Genomic DNA, 10193 nt, shown 5'->3' on the forward strand with positions numbered 1-10193 from the left:
CACAGGTCTAGAAACTGGAGTGTGAAGGGAAATGGACAATTGTGTGATGACTCAAGTTTTAAGGCATTCTGGACTAGGGACTGATGCTCTCACTGTCATTTCCGTATCTGCACAGTCTCATCTCCCCTGCCTGGTTCTTCTTCTTCATTATTTCATATGTATGAGAGTATTGTCTGCATGTATGTAAGTGCACCTGTGCCATGCAGTGCCCATGGAGGTCAGAAGAGGGCATTGGATTTTCCTGAAACTGGAGTTATAGACAGTTATTAGTCACCATGTGGGTGCTGGGAGCCAAACCCAAGTCCTCTGCAAGAGCAGCCAATGCTCTTAACCACTGAGCCATCTCTCTAGCCCCCTTTTTTAAAAATATACAATTTCTTTTATGTTTTAAAAACATTTACTAATCGTGTCTATAAACTATCTTATAAATTATGTAATTTTACAACACATTTATATTCCTGAACATTTCAAACTTCAATAAACTTACTAATAGTATTTGGCTATTTAATATTTTATTCATATTTGGATGCATCATAACCACTCTCTAATATTTATAGGAATATTCATAGTCATCTTTATAGGAATATTTTTTAAAGTAAGATTCTGATTGATTATCAAAAGAAATAACATCTTTATATATATAACCAGGAATCAAACTCTGCGAATGAAATCAAAATTAATTTATAAGAATGAATATTTGATAACACTTTAAATTTTAATATAGAATTTCTCATATTCTTATTATTTCTTAAGATGTCTGTATCTTACTTGAAATTTTTCTAATATTTATCAATTTATAAAATAACTTTCATTTTGAGTTCTTTTCAAGTTGTCTAAAAATTATTCATTTATTCTGTTCTTTGGTTTCTTATTCTTATAATAAAATTATACCGAATCAATAGTGACTATTGCTAAGGTCTTTTCTATAATTTCAACTGATGATACATAATTCAAAAAATTGCAGTCTGATAATATATGCTTTTTTAGAAATATGAGTGCGCAGACATCTTTACATCTGCTGTATCTTTTCATAAAACATTTGGCTATATAAGTACCAAGTGAATGCTTATGAAATAAGAAAATGCAATTTTCAAGTCTACATATATTTTTAAAGGTTCTAAAAATAAAAAAGTCTCAGAAATCAGAAAATATGCTATATTACTGTTCTGAGTTATTCTCTGCAATTTATATATCTCCCAACTTTGTTATGCAAAATTATTGTGCCAGCTACTTCCAAATAATGTAAAAATAAATGAGCAAATCCAATAACATGCTCCAGTCCAAATGTGAACCTAGAATACATTAAATCTAATTAACTTGTTGTAGGGACTATCTGGTTGCTTCTTAGCAGAATTTACTTGTGTCTACTCTCTTGCAGGAATGAAATGAGAGAATTTTTCTTTTACCAACCAGCAATACATTTGATGTTCTCGGCTGTTACAATTGTTTTTTGTTTTGTTTCGTATTTAAGACAAGGTCTCTGTGTAGCACCAGGTGGCCTGAACCTCGCTATGTAGACCAGGCTAGCTTCAGTCTCATAGAGATCTGCCTGCTTCTGCTTCTCACCTGCTAGGATTAAAGGTGTGTGACACCAAGAATGGCTCTTGTTACACTTTGACAAATGAAATCTCCTTTCAGTTTCTAGCTCCATTACTTCCATTCTATTATATTGGGGGACTGAGGATGTGGCTCAAGGTCTGCGATGTAGCACCTGGTTCAAAGCCAACCTGAGACATATGAGACCCTGCCTCCAAAGAGAAAATGAGAATAAAGCTTATCATGTACTAGAATAAATAAGACAATTTGATAGTTAAATTCAAATCCTTTAGTGTTTCTACACTAAATAAAAGTTCAAGGAAACAAAGGCTGCTCTTGATTCGTTTATGTAGCAATGGTTTCTGGTTGTGATAATGTTGAAGATGAAATTAGAGAGGGCCTTCACTGGAGGCACTGATGGAAGACCAGACCGTTCAGTTGGAAGAAATCTTGAGCAAAGATATAATGGCCCACTTCACTGGAAAATAGTAGTGCAGTTCTCTCACAAAGTATAAACAGGGCACTGGAGATTGGTGATGCTATAATGGCCTAAGCTACATTGTTTAGGGTAAGAATGCAAAGCCAAGTCAGCAAAAATTTGGAGCTAGTATATGCTTAGCACAATAGTAGCAATGATTGTTACCCAGTCTGATCTGCTTGTCCAAATGTCTAAAATAAATGCATGGTAAAATGAAAAACTGATATGTCTTTAAATGTTTTATGAGTTAAATATTACATTAGTGCCTCCCTTGATTTCCAAACAGAAGCCTCATAATTAACAATTGATCATCAAAAATCAACTCCAAAGTCTCTTCATTTCATAGGGAGCTCATACTTATGTAACAGGGGAGAAAAGTCATACAATTAGACTGAAAGAACAGAAAAACCTTTCAAAATCTTTCTTTCATGCACTAAACTCTCAGAGACTGTTGCTTTTAGCAAAAAGCACAGGGAAAGAGTGAGGGGAAAGAAATCTAAAGAAATCCTAAAACTAGCAAGTCATCATCAATCATTGGGTTTTCTACATCATCTATTTACCCACCACTCCATTGATACCATCGACATTAAGACAGAGGTAATAACTCTGTTTTCACAAGCCATGTACCATATACATAATGCAATATGATGCTGAACCTTTTTTTCATTTGATTTCATAACTTTCTTTTCATTGTTTTCACCAACAGGCCATCTTTTTACTTGGTTATTTTCCTTGTAATTAATGTAGTATAGTATATTATCTTTGCCAATGCAGACTTGTTTGAACATGGATCAATCATTCATGAAGACTCAATAGTGTCAGAAATCATATGCTAAAAGTTTACTACAAACTACATGACCACATGAAAGCTCAATAGTTCAGCAGTTTGTTTCTTAAGTTTGAATGATCCAATTGGACTTTCTTTTCATTCAAAGCAAAGATAATGTCACCATGAAAGAAATGAAAAAAAAAACATAAATGTTTGGAAAACAGCCCATTGTGAGATGCAGAATCCAACATTTGTTGATAACCTCTTTATAAAAACAAAACAAAACAAAACAGAAAAAAAAACCTCTTTAAGACAAAGGAGATTTATCATTTCACTTTGGAAGACATTGACTAGAAATGTTCTAGGTCAGATAACAATTTACATATTTCAATTTGACTTTTTAAATTCCAAATTAATAAGATGAATAATTTGTTGTTTTTCTTCCTAAGAAAAAGAAATTAGGAGCTGGAGAAATGGTGCAGAAGTTTAGAACACTTGGAAGAGTACCTGAGTTCAGTTCCCATCACCTACTGTCCATCATTCCAGTTCCAGGAAATCTGGCCTATTCTTCTGGCCTCTGGGCATATGCACACATGTGATGTTCTACTCATATTAGGCAAAACACTTATGTATATAAAATACAAATAAATAAAATTATTTTTAAAAAGGAAAGGAAATTAGAAATGTGTTATATAGAAATTGTCTGAAACAAGACCACATATTCTCATTTGGCTGAGGATATAGTTCATTACTAGAGTGCTTTCCTACTATGTGTGAAAGCTCTAGATTAATCCAGAGTACTATCGATATTTTCGCTATCATAGATTCAGAAATATTTCAGTTGCATAATACTATTAAATACCTTATTGTGAATAGCAATAGATAAAACTTTCTAAATAGCCAATTTAATACTAATTTAATATTCTTTAGATACTATTTAAAATGCCGTGAAAATTTGTTTAGTCAGTGTATATTTTACACTAAATGAAAGAATGTTGGCTGGAAGAGAAAAATAAGGATGGATTTTATACTATCAAATAAATGGACATTTTATAAAAATTTCCATTTCCTGTTTTGGGATATTACATGACAAAAAGACACACATTTAGATTTCTCAAATATCTCTTGGAATATACTCTTTTTCTCTTACATAAAAGACAAGTGTTGGTAGGATTGCTGCTTGCGAACTACACTGTGAGTCAGTTGTAGTATTTTAGCAGAATGACATTAAAACATTGAAGAGGAAAAGTTTAAGCAGTAAAACTTTTGGTGAGATGTAGTCTCAATTTCTGAGTATTGAAGACCTACTTTTAAGACGATCAATGGCAGGCCAGGTATGAGGGTGCATGCCTTTTAATTCAAATACTCAAGAGGCAGAGGCAGGGGGATCTCTCTGAGTTCAGAGCTAGTTGGGTCTATCTTGTGAGTTCTAGGCAGGTTAGGGTTACAGAGTGAGATCTTGTCTCAACAACAACAGCAATAGTAACAAACAAACAAACAAAGAATATCAGGAGCATTCTTGATAGATGAGAATGTACCGCAGTATCCTTCTCCCTAGGAATTCCATTTATCTACCTGACTCTCAATGCTAGCAAATATTCCATATGCTAGATGTATTTACTAGACTGCTTCACTGTAACAGTTCAATGAGCACAAAACTCATTCAGAATTCTAACAATATAATTTCTTCAACTTATGAATTTTAGAACTTTATAATCCAATACCATTCCTTTGTCCAGCTGACTTTATTCTCCCCCATTTGCCTCTATGTTGAGTACAGTTTTTTTTTTCTTAATTAGATGATATATTGAATGATTAGAAAACAAAAACCTAGATCATGGTCCCCTTTTTAGACACAGCTTTAAAAGAGGAAACACTATTTTACATGTGGTTAGAGAAAGTGTGAGGAGTTTGTTGATTCAGGAAAAGGAAGAATCAGAATTCCCATGGCCGCCATTTTTTGTGAGCCTTTTGGGACAGCAAGGCTAACCTCATCATTGAATGAAAAGAATAGCGCATTTTGTCAATGCTTAGCTTAGGGAAGTCAGATGCCACAGTTGTCCATTGTTTAGAAAAGTGCTGAAATCTTGGGGGGTGATTATTACTTAGCCAGAGGCAGGGGACACCAAGTCAGAATTGTCTCAGAAACAACAGTTAACACTGTGGTTGTGGTATTTCTTCTCCTGATATACGCCTTCAGAGCACTATCAAATAAGAGTAAAGTATGTTCTGCTAACTAAATTGACTTAACATCGGATATATCATTTATTGACTGTTATTACTGTTTCCTGAAAGCTGTTTGTGTTTGTAGGTTTTCTAGCTTAATTTTAGACATGTTCCAAGCAGATCAGACTAGAGAAGTCAGAATTGCGAATTTAATATTGTCCAGGTTGTGTAGGAACATATTGCATGAGACAGTAATGTAATTTGTGAGAAATGTCTACACGCAGGCTTTCATATACCTTTATTCTGTCTTTAGAATTTGGAATGATGGGAGATCATACAATTAAAAGTCAGCGGCCTCGATCTGTCCATGAAAAAAGGGTCCCTCAGGAACAAGCTGATGCTGCTAAATTTATGGCACAAACTGGTAATACGTTAGTTACATTTTTCTATTTATTGTTGTTAATTTAATGAAACCACTGCATGTTTTCATGATTCTTTGCTGCACATTTGTCAGTTTTTGGAGATGATTTTTTTTAAACATTTTTCTTTTTGTCACCAGTTAAAGTCCATAAATAAAGTAGCTGTGAATGAAATAGCACAAAAAATGGGTAAGATGTAAGACTTAATTTGCTTTTGTACAGGACAGTTTAGGATTTCCATATTATTATTTCCTTATGTTCATTAACCACTAAAATGTGTCATTAAACTTTTGAAGAAAAATAATAAAGTTATCTCTTCAATAATTATTTGAAATAGGACTTTCAAGAATTAGATTTAAATAGGACTTGGATGATGAAATTTAACTTAATGAAACTTGGTATGTTGAATATTGTTCCATGTGTCATAATATCGATAAATATTGCTTGGTTGCTAAAATGCATAGAAGCTAGAATTATTTCTAATGTAATGTATGATTTGGAAATAATTTTGCTATATAAGATAAATAGTAAAAAGTTGATAATCTAAATATAAATAAAACCAACTTTCTGGCTTATAAAATTTCTAATCCTAAATTAATCAGATTATTTTTTAGACTTCTCTACAATGTATATGTAACTGCAAAGTGTATTGCTTTAAGAAAATTTTGAAATTCATAAACATACATGAATATATATTTTATATATATAGAATTTATACTGAACATTAGTCTACAGAGTTTTTCATCAAATAAACTGGGTCATGATTTGGCTGCTCATAAGAAGTGAGCAGTTCCGTTTAGGAACATTGCATGTGACATCTACAAAATGGAAAAATCAAAGCTGTGTTATGAACATGTTTAGCTCTCACTTTTACTTTTCAAAATTGAAAGCTAAGTTTTTTCTGTGTCTTTATAAGTGGTGTGTATTCCATTCTTCACTCTTTTAGGAGTAGTACAAATTTCAATATGTGACCATCTCTGTGACATGTATTCAGATTGACTTTGATTTAATTACCCCCATAGAATGAATATATTCTTCTGTTCATGAGTTTTTGTAAAAATATTTATTCAGAGCACTCTACCTGAATCTACAGCTTAAAATGCAAATATTACTATTGAATTATACTCTTGATAACAGATAAGTAGTAGATCTTAACATAATTAGTTGTAAGTCAAATTCTGAAAATAGGATGTGATATGCAGAATAAATTCTATAAGGACACATTTTAAACTTTTTAAATATTTTTACTGATTTGAGAATTTTGTGCATTTTGATCATATCCAGATCCCCTCTGCCCATCCCCATCTATTGCCCCTCATGAGTCTTGTCCTTATTATTTGTCTTTTTTTTTTTAAGCCTATAAAGTGTAATCTGTTTTTCCTATGTGCTCTTGAGTATGGCTCTATCCCTTGGAAGATTCCTACCTACCAGACATCAAATCAGTAAAGAAAACTGACTCTCCATCTCCCAGCATCTATAAATTGCCAATAGAGCCTCAGCTAGGGCTGGGGCTCCCTGCCTAATTTCTCCACCCATGTTGTTCCCCTGTCTAGCTTGAGTTTGCCCGTATTTAATTTTTTTTCAATATATATGTTATGGCCATATCTAGAAATGGATCAAAACATACTTTTCTGGACTGCTTTTGGTGCCCATTATTTTTAAAAAAAGATTTACAGTTTTACCAATTACTTGATTATTTAGGAGATTTACATTTATCATAAATTTCAACCACTGAGCAGAGGTTCAGGAATCTGGACTCTAATGGAAAGACACATGGGCTGACTGCTCAGCCTCTTCAGCATCACCCCTGAGAACATGTCTGCCGTATTAGTGACTTGTTTCTCTTTTGTGCAATAGAGTTATCAAATACCGGTTTACCAAATTCCTAAAACATGTAGTCACTGGGGAGTGAAACAGAGATAGTTTTAAATGTCTTATAGAGTAGTAAAGTTACTTTGTGTATTCAATATTAAGCATTGTGACCCATAATTGTTTAAATTCAGTTTTTAAAAATGAGTTTTTAAAAATGTTTGTTTACAGAAACCGAGAAGATTAAAAAATTTCAACTAAAATGTTTTAACAAATTCAAATCACAAAGAAAATTGAATTGTTAAAGAATAATTAATAATTACAGTTTTATAATTATTTCATAGTTTTCAGTCATTCTTTTCTGTATGTGTTTTTCAGTAATGAGTGATTTGGTAAGTAGATGAAACATTGATTAAATAGCTACATTAGCAACTTCAAAACTGCTTCATGTTTTTAAACAATAGCTCAGAAAAGGCCATGAACTTCAAAATTAAAGTTCTAAATATATTCATTAGATGCTTGAATTCATGAGAAATAGCATTTATTACTTCATCTTAAATGAAAGCTAATGTATACAAATGTAAATATATATGTATTATACTTACTTTGACATTAATTTTAATGCTGACCTAATACTGAAAACTGCATTGTATTAAGCTTTTTTAAGATTCATAATTCAATACTATACAATTATAAAGCCAAAAAGATAAAATAACTTTTCCTTAAATATCTTATTAATTTCTTTTGATGTAATGTAGACTAAATAGATGCAGGCCATACAGTGAAATTTTATAAAATTAAGAATTACTTATAGAAATTATCTGTTTCTCAAAGCAAGGTATTGGCATTGCCTATAAACCATCATGAAATTTGACTAGCAATAACTTGAGAACAAAGAATGATACAATCGAGGAAAAAATGAATAATAAAATAATTAAAATCACATAATATTTTATATTAATCAAGGGAAAAGATAGCAAAAGTGACCATACCCTAGCATTTCTCCTTTCCTCTGCATCACAATTAGTAAATATTTTCCTTTTAAAAAGCTTCTTTAGGGGCTGGAAAGATGACTCAGTGATTAAGAGTACTGGCTGCTCTTGCAGAGGATCCAAGTTTGGTTTCCAACAGCCACATGGTAGCCAACAGCACTCTGAAAATCCAGTACCAGGGCATACAACACCCTCTGCTGACCTCTGAGGGCATTACACACATGGGTACACTTACATGCAGGCAAAACACTCATACACATAAAATACAATAAAATAAAATAAAATTTTAATCTTTTCTAACCAGAAATAAAGTGAATCATTACTTTTAAATAGGATCTTTATAAACTAACATTATTTTATTGGAATAATGAGATTATATTGTTAGGGCCAGTATAGTATCTGAGATCACTCTGAACATAAATTAGGATAATTTAAAAGCCTCAGACAAAACTCTGTATTCAAAATTTTTAAAATGAAATTATAAATGTAGATATTTAAGAGGCACATCCCAGTTAAATATTAGTAGGATAGCCTAAGACATCTTAATTGTACTTATAGATTTTTTTTCATAGGCATGAAATGAATTTATAAACATGTTTTAAAAATCAGATTTAATTACATAGGGAAAACAGCCCAAATTAGGAACACTAAAACAGGAAAATAAAATTAAATGTATGTTTCTAATTTCATGATTTTAACATACTAGCAAAATTTATATTAATATCTTATTCATAATTTAAAATGTTTCTCCCACATGATCTCACTCAATTTCCACAATTGGTTTTGAGGTCAATATAATATTGAAGAAGATCAAAAAATAAATTGACTCTTTCAAGGTCTCAGAGTTAATACTAAGTTGCTTTCCCTCAAAAGGGAGTCTTCTCACTTTCGTTTCTATACCCCTGGTTTCTTTTCAAACTTACTACTTCTTAGATATGGAAGAATTCTACAGGATCCTTAACAAACCTTCTGAGTTATGGGCTGGGACTACATCAGTTTGTGCTACCTCCAAAGATACACATCTTGAAATTAGTACTTAGTTTCCATTTTACCATTTCAATGTCATTAAAATATTTAGAGGGTGTGGTGCTGCATGCCTCTAATCTCAGCCCCCAGGGGCAGAGGCAGGAGATCTCTGTGCCTTCAAGTCCAGCCTGGTCTACCTGGTGAGTTTCAGGCCAGCTGGGGCTACAGGGAGACTCTGTCTCAAAATGATTATTTTTTTTTTAAAAAGAGCACTGGCTGCTCTTGCAGTGGAGCTGGGCTGCATGGCAGCTTATAATTATCTCTGTAACTCCTGGCCTTTGTGAGCATTGCAGGACATGTGTGCACTTACATACATGCATGCAAACCATTCATACACATGAAATAAAATAAAAATAAAGAAAGAAAAAAATTTTAATTTTTCTTATAAAGTTAACTATTTCTTATATAACACAATGTGCTCTCCTGAATAAACTTTACAACTTATGAAAAAGAAAATTGCAGTATAAAAATTAAAAATAATCAATGAAAATATCATGTGAAGCATAGCATTTGAGGTGCAGCAAGATTAAATTATTAGTTGGACAATTATTTTATTGGAAAATTTTGATTCTACATTCAAAACACAATTGCAGTTTACTGTTATGTTTGTTTTTATTGAATTTTTCATCTTCTAAATGAGCCATTATTTGAGGGAAAGTGAGGAATACCAGCCTTTAGTATTCATCATTGACTTCTCATGACAGGCAGCACTGTTTGGGTTTTTCAGGATCTAGTAGAATCAGAGTATTAGATGCATTTTAAATTTTCAAATATTTATAGAATATAACATCTTAAACTTGGCCTTGATCCTAATTAATTACTCAGTTTAATTAAAATATTTTTCTGTCACTGCAATGCAAGAGAAATGAACAACTGCATTTGTGGCAAAAATAGCACTAACTTTATTCATAACCTTTGACATTTCACTTACAGAATTCACATTGTCTGTTACTTTCTGGCTTATAATCGATAGCATGCAGCTGTAATATTTATACTAG

The 10193-nt window shown here is 32.2% G+C and overlaps 1 protein-coding gene across 1 annotated transcript in view; it reads left to right on the plus strand.

The window, feature by feature from the left end:
* Adgrb3 (adhesion G protein-coupled receptor B3) overlaps positions 1-10193 on the plus strand; it is a gene marked incomplete in the record, with an annotated part of 857756 nt that overhangs the window by 302725 nt on the left and 544838 nt on the right. The window contains 1 exon segment of the mRNA XM_008856279.3: positions 5263-5373. Coding sequence (XP_008854501.1) covers positions 5263-5373 — 111 coding nt within the window.

This window comes from Nannospalax galili, unplaced genomic scaffold (assembly GCF_000622305.1).
Source record: "Nannospalax galili isolate Female #2095 unplaced genomic scaffold, S.galili_v1.0 scaffold206, whole genome shotgun sequence".
Taxonomy (NCBI): Eukaryota; Metazoa; Chordata; class Mammalia; order Rodentia; family Spalacidae; genus Nannospalax; species Nannospalax galili.